General features: G+C 39.4%; 1 protein-coding gene across 1 annotated transcript in view; it reads right to left on the bottom strand.

Moving 5' to 3' along the window:
* POLN (DNA polymerase nu) overlaps positions 1–24,852 on the bottom strand; it is a 212,055-nt gene that overhangs the window by 29,766 nt on the left and 157,437 nt on the right. Inside the window, exons 16-18 of the mRNA XM_043513854.1 lie at positions 23,630–23,684; positions 21,403–21,480; positions 20,420–20,534 (exon numbers count right to left, since the gene is read on the bottom strand). Coding sequence (XP_043369789.1) covers positions 20,420–20,534; positions 21,403–21,480; positions 23,630–23,684 — 248 coding nt within the window. The remainder of the gene's footprint in view (positions 1–20,419; positions 20,535–21,402; positions 21,481–23,629; positions 23,685–24,852) is intronic.

The following is a 24,852-nucleotide window of genomic DNA, read 5'->3' as shown; positions in this document are numbered from 1 at the left end:
ATGATACAGTGTTTAATTACATATCATATATATTATTTCTCTCCATACACACACACACACCAGTCATCAGCAGTGTTTGAATCTTCACATACATAGCACTGAAAGAACTCTTTCACTTGAGCTAAAGGAGCAAACTGTTATAAAAGAAGGCTGTCATCAGCCGTGTGGAGCAGCCTCCAGAAGGGGAAACAGCCCCATGATACCTGGCTTCTTGCTACTGAATTAAAGGAACAGCACACACCTTCTCAAACTACCTGCCCTTTTGTTAGAGTATACAGAGAGACAATATTGGGCTCTCAACATTAATACATTTTTTAAACTGAAAATAACAGTCATTATTTCAGAAGGATGTTTTTATTGGAGGTCTCATCACACCCAGATCTAATGCTGACTCTTCACATTACTTCTGGATTATCACTAATAAAAGCACTGTGTCGCAACCACATGCTATTCCGCCCTCCTTCCTGCTTGCACATGATGTCACTTGACTGGAGGCTATATAAATTGTCAGACTCAGAGCATTGCTCTGAACTACTCTAGCACCAATGTACGTATGACTGTAATGACTCCATATCAGTTCTCTAAGAAATATATTTCTATTATTTAATAAGAGTGAAATGTATACTACGTGTGGGGTTTTTAAACAGCTGTTGCTGTTTAATATTGGTTAAAGGTTGTTCATATTGTATGTGGAATGTTGGCACATGAGATTCTGTTTTGGCTGGAATTCTAAATAATTGGTGACAGCTGTAAGGCTTAGAAATACTTCCAGTTTTATGTGGATACTGTTATGTTGATTGCATAAGATAAATACTGTAAATTTATTCCTTAAATGATGTAGATAGGATTACATTTACAGTGGGTAAAATATATGAGCCACTATATCCCTTGGAATGACAGATGACAGAGATGGAAAAAATATGTTACATCATCATCTAGTCCATCCTGCTGCTAGTGTAAGGTTCATGCCAAAAAGTCAATTTTCTGAAAGTCGATATATAGTTTCATGGTTAAAGCAAGATACTAATGTAGCACAGATGAAAAATGTCTTCCATTAGAAAATTTAACCATGGTTTCTGGGAGATAAAGGAACCAAGACTACATGTATTCCAGTATAACCATAAAAAGAAAAGGAGTACTTGTGGCACCTTAGAGGTGCTCTAAGGTGCCACAAGTACTCCTTTTCTTTTTGCGAATACAGACTAACACGGCTGCTACTCTGAAACCTGTCAGTATAACCATAGTCTTCCTAGAAAACCATTTAAATTTGGATTCAATTTAATTTAGCCCTTTTATTCAACCTTCTCATACAGTGATGTATCAAATACAGCTTTTCTGATCAAAAGGCTGCAGTGCTCCCAGCTTCTTGTAATCCTTTCTGTGGTAAGGGTGGTTCTGTATCTCCTCCCTCAATCTACCTCTTTTCCTCTTCCCAATCCAGCCTGCCATCTATCTACTAACTTCCTTCCTGTACACTACTTAACTATTCCTGATCTTCACCCATCTGCCTGTCACCTGTCCTTCCTAACCTATCTACTTTAGCAAAGGGTTAAAATGTTTTCCTTGGCCTGTATTGTATCAGGATTGATTTCTTTATTCTTAAATCTCTAAAATGGGCATAAAGTCTAGCTTTCAATATTTCACAACAGCTTCATCTCCTCCCGTACTGCCCAGCTCTCTTCTTACCAAATTGTGGGTCAAGAGAGATGCAGATAATGAGACTAGATCCAAGGCTATGTCCTATATTATGTCTATTGCCAGTATAAATTACTGAAGCATTCCTTGGGGAGTCAGTAAAACTTGTAAACCACCTTGAGAATGAGGTTTTCACCATCAAACTAAACCCAAGGACATTTGACATCTAGGAGATCAAGGTGCATTAGGAAATAGTTATTCTCCACATTGGGACAACAAGCACTCAGAGACCTCTGCTGGGAGGTCAAGAGTTCTGGACATTTTCCAGTTAAGAACTTTAGGTTCTCTGACATTAACTGAGAAATTTGAGAGTGCTCGTCTCCCCCTCTTCACTGCTACAGGAGTGGGAATGTAGCGGTCTTCTCACCACTGCAGCTGTCTTAGGTCTGCCAAATGATCTGAGTAGGCAAGATCTATTTCCAGGTCCTTGGATGAATTAACTAACTGGGGAATTATTCTGTCTCACTCTTTGTGGCTGTGAATACAGAGTGAAAGGAAGTGAGAAATACTAGCTCAGGTCCCAGTGTAAAAACCATTGGGGTGGGCAATGGACCTGAAAGAATAGTGAAACATCATGTCAAAGACCAAAGAGTGGTTCCATGAACTGGGTGAGAGAGCATCTCTCAGAGATTGCATCTCTGACACTGTAAACAGACCAACACTACTGGACCATTTTCTTTGCCTGTCACACCTAATTAATTAGCTTTGTTGTGGAGGCTTCAGCCATTGAAGGAAGAATGGAAGCCATTCTGGGAGATAATACAGCAACTCCAGAAAGGGCTACATCAAATCATTTCTGGTCTTGGTCTTGATACAAGGAGGCAACTCATACAGGAACTCTGCAGAGGCTTTCCCACAGAGACAAAGGAGGCTGCCTGTGCCATGGGCAAAGATGATCTTGGTTGAATCTCCAAACCCAGAGCATGGTAGAGGCTGAAGGCAGGAATGAAAGAACAACCCTGCCTCAGATGGATGGCATAATACATCTGCTTTCTCCTTGCTTCCTATTTTGGGAATGAGACACCAAAGAAGCCCACGTTCTGTTGAACTACAGGCAGAAGAAAAACTGGAGTGTTTGGAATGGGATGTTCTTGAAAGGGATTGGTTTGGAGTCAGAACTCCAGTAGAAGAGTAGTTCATCTACCTGTGTGAAGAGATGACTGAGAAACATTCCATTAATTCCAGGTCAAGCAGTAAAGGCTTTCTAGCTCTTAAGATTAGAAATTATACATGCTACACCTGTGTTTTCTAAATGTTGTATTTAATTTGACATCTACTCTACTTAATTCAGAGTATTAGTATACAGCATACACGCATTAGCTCATCAGCTTCCATTTACCAAAAAATCCAAGAATGTAAATCTCAATTTGATGTGTGCAGTCCTGAGATGCAGCTATTTATGAATTTTGTCCAGCTGTGCTTTAACACTTCAGACCATTTTCAAAAAGACATGGACCAATAATATATGCCCAACCAGACCTATTAATTCTCAACTTTAGCAAGATACAGCTTGACCTTAGCATTAAAAGGTGAAGAAAAAAGAGTTAACTGAGAATAATGAAATAAAATGAACTACAGTCAAGTCAGCATGTCAAACTATGTTCTGTTGCCATACAACACAAGCTATTTTCTTAAAGCAAAAGAAGCAACAGAATAAGAATATAGTAAGATGTCCTCTTTTATACATATCTGTCTGTGGAATTAGTAGAGTCATACACTGATGCTGGGACAAAGGACTGTTAGGATGGAATTATTATTGTTGTATTGTCCTATTCTATCGCAAAGCCCACTTATTTTGTTGCATGCATAATGGAGAAAATTATTAAAATTATAGCTTCTTTTTCAGCAGTTTTAGATCAATTATAGGAAACTAAGTATTGTACAACAACAATAATCCTCCAGTCCTGACATCAAATTAATCTTGTTAAACTTCTGGTTAAAAAAAATGGTTTTTTTAAACAAACTATCTTGTTAAACTTCTGGTTAAAAAAAATGGTTTCACTCATGCTATTGTTTAACTCATCTAAAAACGGAAGCAAGTATTCTTCTCAAAGACTTCCCCCTGTGCCTTATCTGCTAGTCTAAACAAATGTCACAGCTGCATATCTTCAAGGGAATTGTGAGCAACATGATGAAATTGCTGTAAGCTGCCATCCAGACAGTCTGTCAGAATGCAAAGCAAGACAACTGTTACAGTTCATTAATATCAACTACTGCTTCTTGCAAGAGAGTTTTTAAAATAGATAGAAATTGCTTTGCTGCAAAAGCAAAGCTGTTAAAATATTCCAGCTCAACAGTCTTGGATGTTTTGAAATCATTAAGGCTTTAAAATATCTTTAAAACTCTGATTCTGAGAAGGTCAAAGAAAGAATATATTTTAGTATTTACCAGTTACTTTTGGGATGCAATATCCAATGAAAATATTGGAGGAAAACTCATTGAAAAACTCATGCTGTAATTAAAGATGTAGTTGAACCAGAACCCAAGATCTAAACCTTATGTTTCTATAAGAATCTGAACTAAAAATCTAGGATCTGAATGCTCCTAGAGTTGAGGGTTCAAAATCTAGATTTGAACCTTCCCAAATTTAAGGGTGTTCAGATTCTGTCCACTATAGAGAGCAATGACCTCTAATCTGAACTCACGGTTTTGGTTCAGGCTCATCTGTAACCATAATGTCCCTAACTAATTGTGCAATTTATCAGGAGCTGAAGAGAAATCATTCCTAACTGCTACAACTGACTGAATAGAGTGAGGCCATCCATGCTTGAGTGTTTAATGCCTCTACTTCACAAAAACTACTAACAAGAAACTCATCTTTTTGGAGTACTTAAGACAGTATAGGGCAGGTGTTGTTATGTCTGCTAAACTTCATCATAAATCAATCACTCATTAGGACATATGAGAACATTGCCAGTTCACCCTCAAAGCAAGGAGACTGCTTATTTCTCTCTTTTGCAAATATGTCATACATGTATTGATGAAAGGCCATTTTGCTACTAGAAAAATATTCTTTCACTCCCTGAAGCAAGACAATAAATAATAATAAAGGGGGATGTTAGATATATTATAAGTATGCAAATCAAAAGTCATTGTGAATTTTAGGTTTATAGCTCATTAATGTGCAAATTCCAGATCTCTTCCAGATAATTATGCTTTACCTCACTGCCCTATAATTTATAATTTTTTTATTGTGTACACTGTATACAACACATTAACAATTTAATTAAGTACCTTACACACCATGAGTAGTGTCTTGAAAACAGCCTTAAATGTGTTTCTTAAAAATACAATTAATCACAGCCACTATATGTCTCTTACAAGATTTCAGTAACATAATTTCAGAATTCTAAAATCACAACTTTTGAACACTTCAGAATGGTGTGAGAATCCAGTCTTTGTACAGTACCTTTATCCATGTTATATTCTCACACTGTATTTGTGATAATATGTATGTGGAAAAATCTGTTAGATCTGCAATTGCAATATTGGATTTTTCAAGTTAAGTGGTAATGACTACAGTATATTATAGATTAAAATCTGACCCTTTTGAAAGAAAGAGAAAGAGAGAAAGAGCATAGCACATTTTGGTGCCAAAGTTGCCTCATATGAAAAGTAGGCATTTCAAAGGTGAATTAACTATTTCAAAAACATAAAATTTACAATAGTCCCACTAATCCCTTTAGGCTTGTAGCTGAGAGATTTCAAAATCTTCCATAGCAGAAACTTACATTCCTGTGAAGAGTACATATAGCTTATTACACTAATATAAAAATTCCAACAGTTACTGTAACTACTAATTAAGAAACAGGTATGTTTTCAGAAGTGATGCTACATAAGAAAGGAATGCAGGATCTGATACTCTGAGGGTTAGTGCTTTGTGCCTGATCCAAGTATGCACCGTCTTAAATAATCACACTTACCCAGAACAATGATTCAATCTGTTATCATTACAGTTATTTAGATAACCAGCATGAGATGCTTCAAATTTATGCACATGATTACAAATCATATACTGGTTTAAATAAACTCCTAAACCAGAATTATTAGCTGAGGACATGGATACAACAGATTTAAGGAGCAGCACTTTCAAATAGGACCAGATTCTGCCTACCCGATAAGTGAGTATATAACAGGAGTAGGGAGAAAGGAAAATAGAATTGCAGTCCAGAGGAATACACAGCTGCTGCTTTCTATTATTCTCCCATTGGTGCATTGTGGTGCAATAGGTACAGAGGAGCAAAGTATAGGTGGCATCAGGGCTCCATCTTGTCCCCTCCAGCTGTGTGTGAGGGGAAGTATGTTGTACCTCTTAAGGGTATTGCATTCTCTGTGTGCTGGGGAGTTCCAGAAAGAATTCTACTTCAGAGAACCTAAGGAACAATAATGAGTAAGACTGAAGTAAACAAGACTGAATAACTGTTTTTCAGAGAAATTTGATTACTTAAGATCAGGCCTGCTTGGATCACGCACTACATTAACTCGCAGAGTATGATATCTTCCATTCTTTTCTTCCAGAGCTTCACTTCTGAAAACATACCCATGTCTTCATTAATAGCTGCAGTAACTCTGTTAACATTTTTCATTATTACAGTAAGCTATAGGTATCCCCCACAAGAATTAAAGTTTCTGTTATGGAACATTCAGAATAAAATCTTCTCTCTCAAATACAATCCTATGAAATCTTTCCAGAAGAATGCTTCCGGGCCTTCTTTTGGAGTCACACAGTTCTGCACTGTTACAACTGTAGGGCTCTGCCAAAATCTAGCCCACAATTATATAATCAAAATATCTAATTATTAAGAGCCAAAGAACGTAGCACTATTGCTCACAATGAGTAGTACTACAGTTCACAAGAAGACCTATTGATATCAATTAAGCTAATTTTGGAGTAAGGAACTACTCCACATAAGTAAGGGTGGCAGTATCTGCCCTTAAATATTTTAGAAACATAATTAGGTTATGTTTTTCTTTGGTTAGCTGGGTGAAACAAAAACTTGAGAACGTGGATTATTTAAATGCCATAATAAACCAGAGTGCAAAGGGCTGCACATGCTCTACCTAGTCAGTAACTGCACAGCATTTCTGCACTCTTTTTGGCTGAGGCCACTCCAGTTCAGTATAAATATAGTTGAAAGAGGAGGTGGCTTGCCTGTAACTGGAAGTCTTTTGAAGTGTATTTGTATTCCACTGAGGAGTTATGCATGCCCTCTATGCCTCCAGATTAGGAGAATTTGAAAGTAGCGTCCATTGGTCCACGCAGGCACCCTGGTTCACCTCGTGCTTCTGTCCGAGATGATAAAGGATGGGGCAGACCAACTGTGTCTTCAGTTTCTTCTCCACTGCAAATCCAGCAGATCAGTAGCAGAGGGGAAGGAGGGTAGGAAATGGAATACAGATAGGGACTACACATCTCAAAGAACCTCCAATTACAGGTAAGTAACATCCTCTTCTTTTTTTGAGTGGTGGTCCCTCTTGTATTCCACTGATGGTGATTAACAAGCAGTACCTAAATTGAATGAGGGTGTAAGGATGAGGATGGTATAGTAGTGTGGAGGACTGTCATGCTGAAGAAGGCATCCAGGGCTGAGTCTGTACTAGTGCGTAGTGCACAGTGAAGGTATGTAAAGAACTCCACGTGGCCTCTCTACATGTCAATGAGTGGCACATTCTGAAGGGAGGTCAAGATTGAAGTCTGAGCCCTTGTGGCGTTAACTTGTACTCCTGTAGGGGGGCATAGACCGGATAGTTGGTTGCAGAATTTAATACACCCCAAAATCCATTTAGAGATTCTCTGGGTGGAGATGTCCCTTGAGTCTCTCTGCTATTGTGATCAATAGAGAAGACTGGGGAACCAGAACTGTCTGGGCCACTGGGGGGTGATCAGAATTATCATGGTTCTGTCTTGTTGAATCTTGTGTACTCAAAGAAAGAGTGGTAGTGGAGGAAAGGTATAGCTGAGTTGGTCCAACCAGAGGAGTAAGAGGGCATCACCCTGGGAGCTGTGGCCAAGGGCTCCCCTGGAGCAATATGTCACGCATTTGCTGTTCACCTGTGAAGTGAATAGGTCTCTGGTCAGGGTCCCTCACTGAGCAAAGATGTCATGTACTATCAAATCGTGAAGTTCCCATTCGTGGTCAATCACAAAATGTCTGCTGAGTGAGTACGCTTCTCTTATATTATATATTATTATTATAGATATTATGGATATAAAAACTAGAACAGAAATTAAACTTAGCTTATAAAACAATAGAGACAATGGGCAAGTAGAAATCATTCTTAGGTTAAAAACACACAGTAGCAATTATTTCTTCAAATCTGTCTCAACAGAAGAAAATGGCTAGAGGGTATGCAACTAATTTAAAAAAGATTAAATTACTACCACACAATCAGTTTTTCCAGTGTTCATAAAAGAAAAGGTTAGAGTATATGTAATGTGATGCCCCTCGATGGACCTTGCAGCAGCTAGGATCAAACCTAAGAACTTTGAATTTAAAATGAACCTCTACTGCCTGAGCTAAAAAAAACCCAGGGTTCATAGCTCAAAGGCTACAGCAGACTCATCAAATTCTATACATGGGCTAACAACTGGAAGGGGAATTCAGAGCCACGCTGTTAGTGGGTGTTCGAGAGGGAGGCAGCATGATACAATGGACAGGGTGCTGGACTGGGCCTGAGGAGACCTTGGTTCCATTCCTTGCTCCGCCATTGACCTGCTGGGTGATCTTGGGCAGGTCACATCACCTCTCTATGCCTCTATCAGGTAGGTGCAGCTTGTCTGTGGTGGCAGGCAGCACACCCAGGAGAAGGAAAACTCCAATTTCAAACCAATCATCAGGCCTGGCCATCCAATTTGTACAAGTTATGCCAATCACACAAGCTCTATGGGTTACATATATGATATATAAGCCAACTTCTCTCCTATTTCTGCAAAGGAAGGATCCTAGAAACCACTGCAATATTGCAATGTACAGAGGCGCAGGGAAGTGATATGTATTGGCACATTGTTTTACTAGTGTGAGGTTTAGATTTCAAGCCTTATTTATGTCCAGTGGCTTGAAAGACAACTTCACTGCAGCTCCAAGAAAACAGAGATATGGGTTCTTTCCATCTTTTGGAAATGAAGGAAGTCATCCTGGCAAACAAAAGAGAGTCATGAACAGCTGGTGCCACTCCTAACTGAAATAACCAATGCCTCATTCAGAGAAGGAATCATCCCTTCCTTCTTGACCAACACTGAAGAAACCCACCCTGGATACTTCAGTCCTAGCCAACCAGTGTCAAACTTGTCTTTCCTGAACAAACTCATGGAGAAGCTACCAAAATTAAACCACAAGCTCATTTAATTGAAGCCAGCATCCCAGACCTGGCACAATCTGGATTTAGGCCAGGACACAGAGTTGAAACTACTTTAATGGAACTGATGATCTCCTGTTAATAGATAGAGGGCAGAATCCATTCTCATCCTCCTGGGCCTCTCTGCTGCATTCAATATTGTTGACCATGAGGTACTGCTCTTTTGCCTGATGGAGATGGCAAGAGTCCCGGGTAATGCACTAAAATGTTTTGAGTCCTTCCTGGAGTGATGCATCCAATGAGCAGTGATGGGAAACTACATCTCTCCACTCCAAACTTATGGGGTTCCACAAGGATCAAGTTTCTCTCTGTTCCTTTTCAACATCTACATTCATCCACTACATGAACTGGTCAGAGAACAAGGAGTTAAGTGCCACAAGTACTCCCTTTCTTTTTGCAACACAGACTGACATGGCTGCTACTCTGAACCTTATATTTATGGAATACTGTGTAGAAAGGCTTAGATATCAGAACTTGGATTATAGTTACTATCCTTGCTGATTGAGCCACTAGGAATGCTATCTTAATGTGTGAAACCAGGAAAATTCCTTTAATCACAATACCATGCATTCTTCCTGGATAAAATGGTGACATAAGCCTAGGAATCTCAGTAAATATTACTTTTTCAGGGCCTTATCCAACTTATACAAGCTATTTGAGGATAACAGCAATTACCGAAGCTCCTTAAATGTATAGTTTAATATAACTGCAAAAATAAATCTTCTATTACCCTGAAATGCATATTTCCATTTCAGACCCTGGTGTCAGAAAGATAATTATCTCTGTAGGTAATCATTTTCAGGAAGTGATTAAAGATCTAGTCATGTCCCCATACATATGCTGTTCCATATGAAGTTTGTTGATCTACTCTAAAGAAATCCCAATGAATCTGTAGCCTCGGAAGCACCTCCTGGCAACTAAAGAAGATTGTTGGAAAAGTGTGGTGTTTATTAGTCAAGTTCAAGTACTTTACAGCTCTTCCAAGTTCACTTTCATTTCAGAGTTTTATCATCTGAATCTGGGAGCAAAGTGTGTGCAATAAATTCTTTATGTTCTACAGAGTAAAAATAGGATGAGAATACAAAGTTTAACCATTTCTATTATAAACCACTTAGTACTATGAAGACAGAAGGACATTTTAATGAAATTCCAGACCTATATGTGGTATGCATTGAAAGCGAATTATCTGAATGATGTAGCTAACTGCCAGTATTCTAATATTAAAATAGATTATCCCCAGTAAATAGTGTATAATTTAACCTACACACATTATGATAATAACAATCTCTCTCCATATGTACAATGATGTATTTGTCCTTCACTGCTATTTATCTTTGATGCTACAAAAACAATGTTATAAAATATTAAGACTGAAAGTTTAATGACTTAACCAGATTCTGGATAGGACTGATTAGTCTGTGGTAGAAAAGGCTTACGTCAAGATTCAGTCCTGAATTTCTTTTAGTGTGATTGATGTGACTGGCTTCTCCTTTCTCAAAAACTAAGAATAACAAGAAAATTGGTGTATGATTCTGAACAGTGAAATTGAAGTTGTTTATAAAAATGAAAGAAGATATAATTTTGTGGTATTATAATGTGCTCAAGACTTAGCGTAGTCCAGGACTGAGAGAACTCTGAAGGGATTGACAGTGACCCAACTTTTCCTGTTCCACTTTATGGTTTGCGTTTTATAAAAGCCAAATGCACATGAAACCCTTTCAATGTACCCCTTTCATCCCAATCTGTTTCTTCCTATTCAGGCCCTGAGCCGCCTCTCTTTGCCATTCCTTGCTGCATTGATGGGTAAGTTGTAGATTTCCTGCTTTCTGGGTAATGAGGCTTCCTGCACCATGTCTCTTCAGGTAGGGCCACTGCTCACTTAAATCCACTGTGTCTTCAGAGAGGTCAGGAAAAGGTCTGTCCCCTTCAAAGGTGTCCAGAAAGAAGGGGACATACCCTTTCCCTGTATACCACTGCTAGATGAAATAGCAGAGGAAACAAGTGCCCCATAATTAGCATAATGCATGTATGCTGTGGAATCCAAGTGGAACTATAAAACTCCTCTTTAAAGTTAGTTATTTTGAAGAGTGTTTCTTTACATCTTGTCACAGGATGAGCTTGGTTGGCTCCTTATGAGGACCAAGTTCACCTCACTTCTGTGGACATGGCCTCTGCCAAAACCAGAGGAATCTGAGAACTTGGAAGTCATGGGAACTGTAGGCTGCCAACAGAGCATGTTGGGTATAAAAGGCTTGCTTTTCTCTGTCTGAGGGAGGTCAGGGCAATGGTCAGACATGCAGTGAATCTCTCTGGCAAAGAGGAGACAAGAGACAAGTGTGCTGATGTTGCTGAAAGGAACCTGACCCTGTTGAATGGACTGTAATCCAGAGATGTAATATCTTTTCCTTTTGGACTGCTATATTGTACTCAGGGAGAGGGGGGATTTTGGTTCAGCTGAAGGGCTAAACCACCCAACTAATAAATTGAGGCACTGGCCATATCTGATAATGGGAAAATTGCCATTTAGTCTAGCAGGAGCTACAATGAGACAGTGACTGTGTGCCTTCTCCCTGCTGGTTCAGGCTACTTCCTGATCCCCCAGAAAAGCAGTGGATTGTGGTGGACAGTAGTTCTACCTAATACAGCCCTAAAAATATAATATAGAAGAGGAATTGCCTTGCACTTCCTGAAGACCTCTGGAAAGTCAGCAGCAGCAAGCAGAATGGACTCAGAAATGAGGGAGAAGCTGTGAGGGGGAGTAGAGGGATATGAAAGGGTAGGGTGGCAGGGCTCTTCAAGTCAGGAGCTAGGCTCATTGTATCTATATTTAGGTAGATTTTGACCTACCCTTATTTCAGGTGAATTAAGGGTTTTTCGGGACCTTTTGCATAATCCTAGTTGTTGCCCTGATTCCTCTATATAAATTTACAGTAGCATATATTAATGGCAGTCCTTAGGCTGATTTCCACTTACTGTTATAAGTATAAACATCAGTCACAAGGGGAAAGAAATTAAGACTAGTCCTAATTCTAATACTTAAAAATTGGAAGCTAAATTTTAATAACAGTAGATAATAAAACAGGAATGGAATATATACATTTTACAAAGGAAAAATTGCTTTTACATACAGGAAAATGTTCGATAATAGCTACAAAGCCAACTACGATTACTTGTGCTTACCTACATATTTTTATAAATATATTACCAACAGACTCTCAGTGTCTCACATTACTCAGGAGATGTCTGGGCTTCTGTTCAGGTAGTCTAGGGAATCAAGCAATCATACTTTTCTTCACAGTCTTATGTCTGAGACATATCAGCCTAGGGCTCCATCTTTGTCGACAGGCTTTTCAGGCAGTCACAGACTATTCCATGTGCTGCTTATACATAAGTTAGAGCACACTGTTTCCTGAATGTGGTTGCCCAACTTTTCACTGTTCTCAGTGTTGAGCTCCAAACTACATTTATTCTATATAAGTTTTAATAATTTGCTCATTACCATTGTATCTGAGCACCGGCTTCCAGTAATGCATTAGGGCAATGTTACATGTTGCTTGTTCTCTCATCCTCTTCCCATAGAGAGAGGAGTGGAGTGTCTTATTTTAGTAGATTTTTGTTTTGTTTTTTTGTTAAATATACCTGTTGTTGTGGGTTCATGTTAGATAAGTGAAGGTCAAAGAATTGCTCTTTGCACTGGGAGCAGAAAGTGGTGAAGTTTGTGATAGTCCTTAGTTCTAGTTCATTCCACAGTCTCAGACCTCCCACAGAGAAGGTTCTGTTCCCATACAGATGAGCTTTATCTTACTGTTGAGAGTTCCATTACACCAGCAAAGTGAAGTTGTCAACCACAGTATTTATCACAGAGTTTTAAATGGTCTTTAGGTATCCTGGGCCCCGGCCATGGGGAGCTTTGAAGATAAGGACTCAGACCTGATTTGAAATTCTATGGGAAGCCAGTGTAGAGAGCAGAGGGCATGGGTGTATGCTCACTGTAGCTACATTGATGACATCTTCCTCATCTGGACCCATGGAAAAGAAGTCCTTGAGGAATTCCACCATGATTTCAACAATTTCCATCCCACCATCAACCTCAGCCTGGACCAGTCCACACAAGAGATCCACTTCCTGGACACTATGGTGCTAATAAGCGATGGTCACATAAATACCACCCTATACCGGAAACCTACTGACCGCTAAGCCTACCTACTTACCTCCAGTTTTCATCCAGACCACACCACACGATCCATTGTCTATAGCCAAGCTCTACGATACAATTGCATTTGCTCCAACCCCTCAGACAGAGACAAACACCTACAAGATCTCTATCAAGCATTCTTACAACTACAATACCCACCTGCTGAAGTGAAGAAACAGATTGACAGAGCCAGAAGAGTACCCAGAAGTCACCTACTACAGGACAGGCCCAGCAAAGAAAATAACAGAATGCCATTAGCCATCACCTTCACCCCCCAACTAAAACCTCTCCAATGCATCATCAAGGATCTACAACCTATCCTGAAGGATGACCCATCACTCTCACAGATCTTGGGAGACAGACCAGTCCTTGCTTACAGACAGCCCCCCAATCTGAAGCAAATACTCACCAGCAACCACACACCACACAACAGAACCACTAATCCAGGAACCTATCCTTGCAACAAAGCCTGTTGCCAACTCTGTCCACATATCTATTCAGGGGACACCATCATAGGGCCTAATCACATCAGCCACACTATCAGAGGCTCGTTCACCTGCACATCTACCAATGTGATATATGCCATCATGTGCCAGCAATGCCCCTCTGCCATGTACATTGGCCAAACTGGACAGTCTCTACGTAAAAGAATGAATGGACACAAATCAGATGTCAAGAATTATAACATTCAAAAACCAGTTGGAGAACACTTCAATCTCTCTGGTCACTCGATCACAGACCTAAGAGTGGCTATACTTCAACAAAAAAAGCTTCAAAAACAGACTCCAACGAGAGACTGCTCAATTGGAATTAATTTGCAAACTGGATACAATTAACTTAGGCTTTGAATAGAGACTGGGAGTGGATGGGTCATTACACAAAGTAAAACTATTTCCCCATGTTTATTCCCCCCACACACACACCCCACTGTTCCTCAGACGTTCTTGTCAACTGTTGGAAATGGCCCATCTTGATTATCACTACAAAAGGTTCCCCCCTCCCCCCGCTCTCCTGCTGGTAATAGCTCACCTTAAGTGATCACTCTCGTTACAGTGTGTATGGTAACACTCATTGTTTCATGGTCTCTATGTATATAAATCTCCCCACTGTATTTTCCACTGAATGCATCCGATGAAGTGAGCTATATCTCACAAAAGCTTATGCTCAAATAAATTTGTTAGTCTCTAAGGTGCCACAAGTACTCCTTTTCTTTTTGTATAAGTATAAGGTGGCTCTTCATTCTCATTCTAAATTTCTGACTTAAGGTAGTGCTGGAGTTTCACCTTAATATGTCTGTAAAACTACTATTTAGTAGAGTTTTTCTCTAAACCTTATGATTTACAGGCGAGGCTAGGTTATACAGGCTATATATTAAATGGTCTCTTAGTTACTATTTAGACAGGACAAAGGTTTTTCATAAATCTCTTAGGGTGTTTGTGGTATACGTAGACAAGTCTGAGTAGAGATTGTCTCAGTGGATTCAAACCTGTTATGACCTTGCTGGTTTCTGCACATGAATGTCTTAGAGCATGAGGTCTGAAAGCAGCGTTTCTGCTGCATAACAAAATACTTAAGGCTGATACCTGAAGCTCAGTTCACACATTTATGCAATGTTACTGACTTGGTCTCTAGACTGATGTCTGATTTAGCAAAGCAGGGCTTCAATCATTGTTTAACCAGTTATGCTCAAACACACTGCCTTTGAAGATTATTAGTAGTTCATTTTTCACAATTCTATATGGGCAATTCTTGAAAGAACTATGGGAGACCTAGTCAGACATCAGAGAAAGAAGCAGCAGAAAGAACTTTGTTCACTAGTTCTGGACAAGTTAAAAGGAAATAACCAAAGCAGAAAGGTGAATTCCACTGGTTTGAGTCAGGGAAACATATCAGCCACATACTAATGGCCCAGTTCAGGGAAGCACTTAAGCACATGCTTAAAAGTTAAGTCTGTGCTTAAGTGCTTTCATGAATAGGTATGCCAAGACCAGGACTAGCAAATCCTGTGGTGGTGAACTGCTGCTCAGCTGAGAAGCATAATGAAGCTCCATTTTATATCAGAGATCTACAGCCACAATGCAGCCAGTAAAAAACACTTTGCCACAGGACACCAAAAGGACTCATTGACTTTTAACTTCATTTATTCTTTAATCCCAGTCTATCTTTGACAGAAAATTCATAAACTATTGAACCCTGTCTTGCTCGGAATTATACAGCACTTTACCTTAGTATTTGAGTGCCTCACAGATTTAAGTCATACTCTCTCTTTCCTTCTTCTCAGTAGAATTTTTAAACAAAATTGCTTATTATTCATTTATTGTGGGAAGGCTAGGTCAGAGAAGTCAGATTTATATTTTACTCTGAGTTGGTTGTCATTTGGATCTCTTGTGGCAGTAAACGCCACAGTGCTTGGACAGCTGCCAAGAAAGCTTTCATTTTCCCTCTTATGAGTCTCAGTCTTGTGGTGACGGTTCTATTCTTCCAGAGAAATGAAACTGTCATGGGGAATCATGATTATGAAGAATGAGGTGATCTTGCAGGTTGCTTGGACCAATTATATAAAGGATTTTGAAGTGTAGGACCAAAATCTTGAACTTCACTGTATTTGATGATGAGTGGTGCACTAGGACAATGTATTTGTGGTTGTCCGTGTTACAGATAAAAGGGCTGGTTGGGAATTTTCCACTGGAACTATTTTTCAACAGTAAAATCAAAATTTGATACAGGTACATTTCAATTTGCCAAAAAATTTCCATTTTCCATCCAGAATATTGCTGGCAATTTTAAAATCTAGATTGGATTTTTTTAAAAAATAAAAATATATGCTCTAGTTCAAACAGGAGTTATATTGGGAAAATGTTGTTGTCTGTGTTATACAGGAGGTCAGACATGATCACAATGGTCCCTTGTGGCCTTGAAAGTTATAAACCTTTGAAAATTGGGCTCCTTGCTGCCTGCCTGGAAGGATCTTGTCAATTTCACTTTCAGCCATCAGGGGAAAAGCGAAATTGACAAGAGCTTTTCAGGCACACTGCTGGGGAGATACAGTGGGCCTGTGGGGAAGGCAACCTCATAGGATTTATAATTAAGTCTTAATTTATTAGCATTGAAATTATTCTGTTTGAATCACAATCATCTTAAAGGGAAAATTCAAATAACTCATTTATTGTTTTAAGATTATTGTGATACGCTGACATACATAATTATAAAATTGAGAACTTATATAGCACTTTAAAAAGGTAAAACACTGTATAAACATGAATTAACTCTCATAACACTGCTGTGAGCTACGTATTATCATTCCTATTTTACAGAGGGGGGAAAATCAGAGAAAATATTTATATCAAGTTATTTCCAGGACCAAACAGAGCCAGTGGCAGAGCAAGACTTGAAATATAGGAGGAGTTCCTGGCCCAGGTGCAGGTATCGCTTTCTAGTAGATCATGGTGCTTTCTCATGTGGGTAGTGTTAGCAGTTAATAATTGCTTAAGAGCCATCAAAGGACAAAAGAGTGGCTATTGTCTTTGATTGTGTAACTACAAATCACATGTAACCTGCACTCAACTTCCTTCTACAGGCTCTTTACATTTTAATTAATTTTAGTTTTATATAAAAAATATGTATTTGCTTATTTCTTCGATTACTGCACTTAATATGCAATAAGCAAACACTGTGTCTAACCTTTGTTAGGTTTTAATAATTGGAAAAATGTTTTATCTACTAGATGTTTTTGTTTTACCTGTGTTTGTACTGGCTATGTTTAAACACAGTGTACTCGGTGTTTTTGTCTTTGCTATTTTGTTCATTGTTTTTTAGATTGTTGTGTTTTATTTGCCACGTATTTACATAGAACCACCACATACACAAACTATACCCAAGTGTATGGAAATTAGATATTTGCACACATTCAGATACTCAATGTTTTCCAGGCAGAATGTAGGGCATGAATTTTAAAATACGTCCCTAAAAGTTAGTTTGGATCCATACAGCTTATAACCCATCTGAAACCATAAGTCTCTTTGCAAAATCATAATCGTTTCCACAGCAGCTAAACATATGTCATAAATTAAGGATTCTTACTACGAGAGCAGAATAAGAATTAGGAATGACAAAATATTCTAAAAGTTCTTGTTTTTAATAGAAGACTTCTTAACCAGCAACAAGGAGGGAAAACTACAGAGTCTGTGTGCTCATACAGAATCTAGTACACTAGGTCCCCGATCCTGGTTAAAGTCACTGGGTGTTTCTGTAATTAATAATTATCATAATAATATATGTATATTATAAAGTTGCTTCCAAACAGAAAGTTTTCTTGAAGTTGAAAAGAGAAGGTAGCCACTGTTTGAAGAATCGTTATGTAATAGTTTTGTAGACTCATCATCACACTCATATCTGATAAAAATATTTGACTGTAAAATTTCATTGAAGTTGAAGTTCCTATATAGCAACTATACGAGGCTGAAAGCTGCCAAGAGTTGTGAGATTACTGACGAGAATAACATGTCTGGAGCCCTGCCTAGAACTGAGACAAAATTTGATTCATATTCATGCATATACTTACAATATACCTCCAAAATGAAATAAGGATTTAATTCCAAGAGGTTCTAATGACATGATAATATGTCACACTTAACATGCTCAAAATCAAATCTAACAAATATTTTCTAATAAGTGTGCTCTTATCAGTCTATTGTCTTTCTAGAGCTCCACTCCTGGGGATCTGTACGTCCTTGAGTCTTGTACTATCGGGCTACCCATCCCACCTGCACTGATTCAAGAATCATAAGATGGGAAACCGCAACTTCATCTGCCCTCAGTTTCTTTACACTACTTCAGAGTTCTTTGGTAAATACTCCAGAGAAAGGGAGAATGAGGGTTGGAAATGTGCTTCTGAAGAAATTTGGAAACAGTAGAAACTCGCATAATGAAGGTTTCAGAGTACAAGCCGTGTTAGTCTATATCTGCAAAAAGAAAAGGATGACTTGTGGCACCTTAGAGACTAACAAATTTGAGCACTTCACTTGCATCCGATGAAGTGAGCTGTAGCTCACGAAAGCTTATGCTCAAATAAATTTGTTAGTCTCTACGGTGCCACAAGTCCTCCTTTTCTTTTAGTAGAAACTCAGTAGCAGAGAAAATCAGCAGATGCTGGAACTGATGGACTCTGATGATGTTATCAGTGCCTGACTGGTTTTTACACCTTTTACTGTGGATGGTCTCTCTCCCCCCTTTGCTCCCAACAAAATTCCATACAAACAAATAAAAAGGAGAAAAACAAAAAAAAAGGGTAATTTACATAAGGCTTGAAGACCATCACTTTGTTCACTCTGCTTGTACACTACGCCCTCTCTCTCCAATCATTTGTCTATCTTGTCTATTGAGACTGTAAACTCTTTGGGGCATGGACTGTCTATTATTGCATGTTTATAAAGTGCCTAGCACAATGGAGTCCCAATCTCAGTTCGTGTCTCTAGGTACTACCATATACAAACTAATAAGTAAGGCTGTGAGTTTATCATGGAGGTCACAGATTCTGTGACTTTCTGTGACCTCCATAACTTCTGCAGTGGCCGGTGTGCCTGGCCAGGTGCACCGGCCGCTGCTGGGGCAGTTTTGGGCCGCCGTCCCCTCACAGCAGCAGCAGGAGTTTGGATGTGGGAGGAGGCTCAGGGTTGGGGCACAGAAGGGGGTGAGGGCTTAGGGTGGAGCTTATCTCAGGAAGTGCTCCCTGGAAGTGGCTACATCCTTCGGCGGAGCCATGGCCAGGGGACTCTGTGCGCTGCCTCCACCTGCAGGTGCCACACCTGCAGCTCCCATTGACCGTGGTTCCTCGCCAATGGGAGCTGTGGAGCCGGTGCTCGGGGTGAAGGCAGTATGCAGAGCTACCTGGCCTCGTCTCTGCCTAGGAGCTGAGGGAGGGGGATGTCACTGCTTCCGGGGAGGCGTGGAGCCAGGTAGGGAACCTGCCAGCCCCGCCACCCCTCCCCAGCACCAGTGGGGGTCCCAGACCATGCGCTGCCTGCCTCCCACCTGAGTGCCCATCCCCGAACACCCGTGGCACCCCCAAGCTACCCCCACCCCAAGATTTAGTCAGGAGTATATAGTACAAGTCATGAACAGGTCACGAGCTGTGAATTTTTGTTTACTGCCCATGACCTATCCATGACTTTTACAAAAAATACCTGTGACTAAAACATAGCCTTACTAATAAGTATACACTTTAAATAATGCAGTTACTAGAAATACACCATTTTTTCTTCATTCTCTGGAGATCAACAAAGAGTAATAATCCCAGGGACAGGACTGAGAAGGACTTAATTAAATAAGGAGTGAAACACTGCTCTTTCTCTGAGTAGCAGAGGGTCTGTCAGGAGACCGAAGTATCAACAAGCGGATAAGCCCTGATTGGAGCCACAAGAATCCCATGAGTGCTGTCATCTCTGTTTTCTATACAGGTAGAACTTTGTTTTCCAACACCTTTAGCAGATGTCTAAGGTTTTCAAAATACTTGTGATGTAATTAGAGAGACTATTATCATTGGGAGACTTGACAGAGAAAAAAGATGTTTTGTAATCCTTCAGGAAGCTAATTTAGGTCAGCAGCTGAGCCGATCCTTTTAAAATGTATTTGTGAATAATTATGCAATAAAAAATTGTCAACATTTATAACACGTTATTTGCAATGAGTTTTTTGACCAGTTCTAGACATCAGGCTCATATAGGTCAGTATTATTTGAGTCTTGAGACAGTTTATTCATATATTAGCCAATGATAATGAGAGCTGTGGAGAAGGGGGTGAATAGAATCCCTGCATTGCTTTGGAGGACATGGGTGAGGAACTCTAATACTCTTTCATAATTCTGAAATCCTTTTGGTATGTTTGTCAGCTCCCAATCTTTTGAAAAAGTATCAAATTTTCAAGAAAATAAGTATTATGCCTAAATATAAGATTTCACTATGAATATACAGTAATACAAAAGTTGAAGGTACTTTTGTCATTTTGTTGGTCTAGTTCATTGGTTTTCAACCATTTTTCTTTTGTGGACCCCTAAAACATTTCAAATGGAGGTGTGGATCTCTTTGAAAATCTTAGACATAATCTGCAGACACCCTGGGGTGACAGGTTGAAAACCATTGGCCTAGTTTACATCAGATGGTGTAAATGTACTCTTACCATTGAGAAGCCAGTGTAGTAAACACATCAGTGGTTTCAGGTTCTTGGAATAGTTTCAGAAGTTCTGGATCACAGGATAGGTGTGCAAGGATTCTTAATTCAATATGGGAAAAATCTAGCAAATAAAACTCTCCATTAGTACCCTTGCAACTTTTCTATTATTATACTTTTTAACATCCTTTCCACATTTATTTCCATTCTTATATTTTTCAGTTACAGGGCAACAGAATTTTATAGAATTCATGTTTTTTCACAAAAGGTTATGCTTTTGTGAAAAAAACTCAAAAACAAAACAATGTAAAACTTTAGGGCCTACAAGTCGAAGCATGAAGGGACATACAAATGTTTAGCATATCTGGCATGTAAATACTTCGCATCACCAGCTACAACGCCTGTTCTTACTTTCAAGTGACATTGTAAATTAAAAGCAACCAGCATTATCTCCCATAAATGTAAACAAACTTGTTTGTCTTAGCAATTGTCTGAACAAGAAGTAGGACTGAGTGGACTTCTATGATGTGAATAGAAAAGCATCCAAAATATTTATAATACATTTAAATTGGTATTCTACTATTAACAGTGTGATTAAACCTGCAATTAACTGACTACTTTTTTAATCTAGTTAACTTGCTTTGAAATAATCACATGCATTAACTGTGATTAATTGACAGCCTAGTGAGAATTAATCTTGCCCAAGGCATGAAAACTTTCTGCATGAATGATTAAAGTTTGGCAAAGTTATAGGTGCTTATGCTGAAAAATATCATGTAGCTTTACAGATAGATGATGCTACCAGCACTGCCTATAATATAGACATTCAGACTCTGCTTGTGAGGAATGGGCCACTCTTGAAGATAACTACACTTAACATCAATGCTTTTTCTTCACAAGGTCAATGAAGATGTAGTGGTATCCAAAAGAGGACTGGCAGCAGATATCACAGGACATTTGTTAATAATAAATAATAATGGAAATTTTCTTACCTGCTGCTAAGAACGTATATCCTTTAGCTGAAACAAACAATGTTCTTGGAGAAATAGTTACTATTTCATTTTCTTTTCCTAGAGAGGAGATGGGAGAAATATATTACATCACAGAAAAAACAAAACAAAACAAAAACAACAGTAAAACTTTGTTGTAAAACAGGCAAGGTTGCTAAGCACAGGACCTACCTGACAGACCACCACAAATGCAAGGAATTGAAAAGTTAAGCCATCTAACAGCACTTACCCTGTACTCTACAAATAAATAATGAATTAATTTCCTACTGCAGACACAATTTCATAGGAAATTATTTCCATGTGTACTGAGTCTTTACAGAAGAAAGGACAGAATGACAAGTAAAAGTGAATGCATTACTGGAATCCTATTCCACTTGGTGTAGGAAAGGCAACAATGCTTGAAGCATAGTATATTTCCTCTACTACTGATTGTTACCAACTGACTGTAAAAGTTGCAAAGGAGGAAATGAGAACGTCTGGAGAAGTTTGCAAAGGGAAGGAAAACCTGAAAAAATGTAGTTTTGCAAAGTACATATGATTAGGGCTCAGTGTTTGTCACTGAGGTCGCGGAAGTTACAGATTCTGTGATTTCTTGCAACCTCCGTGACTTCTGCAACAGCCAGTGTGGCTGACTGCAGGGCTGCCCAATCAGCTGGCCCCAGAGCCAGCTGCTCAGGTGGCCCTGCAGACAGCCACACCGGTCCCTACTCAAGCATCTCTGCAGCCAGTTGCTTGGGCCGCCCCACAGCCAGCCGCTGCGGCTGGCCCTGGGACCAACTGAGCAGCAGTCCCAGTCCCGTAGCTTGGCAGCTCCCAGCAGCAGTCCCAGGGCAGCTGGAGCAGCAGCTGGCCCCGGGGCTCATCACTCCCTGGAAGTGGCCGGAGCAGGTGCTGGCCCCCGCAGGGCCTCCCCCCGATGGCAGTCGGAGAAGCCACTGGCCCCCTAGGACTCCGCCCCGTGTAGTGTCTGGAGCAGCCACTGGCCTCCTGGGGCTCCCCCTTCCACGGCGGTGGCCAGAGCAGTCGCTGGTCCCCTGGGTCTCCCCCCCGAGCAGTGCCCCTTCTCCTAAGATTCATTCAGGAGTATTTGTGGTATAAGTCACGGATAGGTCACAGGCCGTGATTTTTTGTTTCTTGCCCATTACCTGTCCATGACTTTTACTAAAAATACCCATGATTAAATTGTCATCTTACATATGATCCATTACCATAATCATTAATTAATTAGGTCTGCCTATGTGTTGTAGTACACATTGGGTAGCATGTATATGTATCCACTGTTTGTACACAGATGACATAGCTAAAAATAACATGGGAAATTACAAACAAATTGCCAGCTTTAGAAATTCAGATTTTTTTCTCATCTCAGATAGACTCTTATTTTAAGGTTTTTACGGTTATTCCAAACTCCACTCCTCCTTTCACTTGCACTTATATAAACCCTTTTGCTTCATTATATTGAACTGTATCCTATTCCAAAGCCTCCAATGCAAAGCCAACGACTACTTCCTCCAAAAACCAAGAGCAACAAAGCAGCAGCAGCAGCAGCTCTACACAGTGGTCCTGTGCAGCTACCAGTAGGAAGAAAAGGTTATGTAAGCAAGTCTCTCTTACACTACCGTTCACTGTTGAGGGTCCAGTCCTTTATCACTTGGGTCATGATTCCCTAGGACTTACAGCCCTCTCTGTACTATCTTCCTTTATAGTGTATAGCATCCATCTGACAAACAATCAAAGGATATTTTGGTCCTTAGGCGTTAGTTTGTTTTACATGGCCTAGTCAATCTAGCATTGGCACCTCCCTAGGAGAAGCTTTCTGAGATGAAAGCACAGGAAAACTTCTTAGTAAGATAAGGCAGGATAACTTGGTTCCATTACAACTATGCAAGCTCCAAACTGTGGGAAAAGAACACAAACTGAAGGTAGGGAAACTGCCCAGGAGAGCAGAGAATATTTAAATTGATGAAGTTGCTTGCATAAATCAAGGAAGAGGTAGCAAACCCACATTCTGTACCTGCAAGAAGCAGCAGAAAGATTAGCTTAAAAATAATGTTATATTATAACTACAGAGTTAGAATGTAGTCTTTCTTCATTTTTGAGATGTTGATATGCCTTAATAGTACTTGATCACATATTTTTACTCAAACACTTACTTAGATAAATGCATGTCATTTTATAAAACCACATAAACAAAAACTTTTACCTTTACCTTTTACATATTGCTTCTTAATTTGAATTGGATGCTTGGAGATACCTTGGATATTCTGTAAATAAAATAACAGGAAGTAAAAATTTACAGGAATTGAAAATGTATTTTAAACGTATAATTTAGCAGAACATCAAATATTAATTTGATTGATCATATAATGTTAACATATTTTGTTTGTTTTATATTAAACAATATTTGAACTAAATTTTGACAATATACATATACTTAATTGTACAGTACATAATGTAAAATTAAGCATTTTGAATTATATGACATAAAAACCCAATTAATGGAAATGATAATTATGTACGGCATACACTCAAATGTATGTCATGAAATGTACACTAAAATTTCAAGTATGGAATTGAGGTGTTAGAGAGTCTAGTGGGGTTAAGCAGGGTAACTAAATTATTGTATCAACAGATGAGAAAGAAGCAAGTACAGCAAAACTATGAAAATTGAGTGTGGTCTTGAGAGCCATATTAAGTAGAAGAGAAGGCTATAAAGATTTACATGATGGAGAATTGAGAAAGTCTAAAAAGCTTAAGAGAAGAGAAGGCATTATTATGATAAGAGAGATTTGAGGTAAGTTTTGGGTGGAGTGATTGCCATATATGCAGGTTACTCAGGTTGGCTTACGAATCATTAAATTAGGGTAGGAGGTTAAATCTGGACTCCTTCATATCATAATACATAGAATTGTTATTTTGCTTATCTAAAAATATGTTTTTAGTTAACCCAAGTAGCCATTCTGTGTACTGTATATACTTGGAGCCAATCTGTCAGCGCAGGACAGGATGTTTCAGGGCAACTTGGAATAGTGGGGGAAACACATGGCTGGGTACACCTTTCTGCTCCTTTAGAGAAACAATATTCATCCTAGCTGCAGACTACGGCTTACACACTGAAAGGCTGATCAAACCCCCAAGCTAACAGATCACTTCCCCCAGCGCTGTGATGCACCAGCCAGGGTAGTCAGCCAGAATCTTACCCTAAATCTAGAGCAAAAGCCCTCTCTGCTGATACATTGATGGGACGGGCCTGGGCCAGGCTTAAATTCAGCTGGAGATGTCCAGAGCAGAGCTCTGGTAAATATTTTCAAACCCTCAGGAGCCCCGGTGCACCTCGCAGGGCTGAAGCCCCAAGCCCTGAGGCTCTGGGAAGTACTCAATGAGAATTTAAACTCTGGGAAAATTAAGGGTTCTGAACACTCTTTTCCTCTA

This window comes from Dermochelys coriacea, chromosome 4 (genome assembly GCF_009764565.3).
Source record: "Dermochelys coriacea isolate rDerCor1 chromosome 4, rDerCor1.pri.v4, whole genome shotgun sequence".
NCBI lineage: Eukaryota > Metazoa > Chordata > Testudines > Dermochelyidae > Dermochelys > Dermochelys coriacea.
Note: the sequence above shows the minus strand (reverse complement) of the source record. Positions and strands in the feature narration are given on the sequence as shown.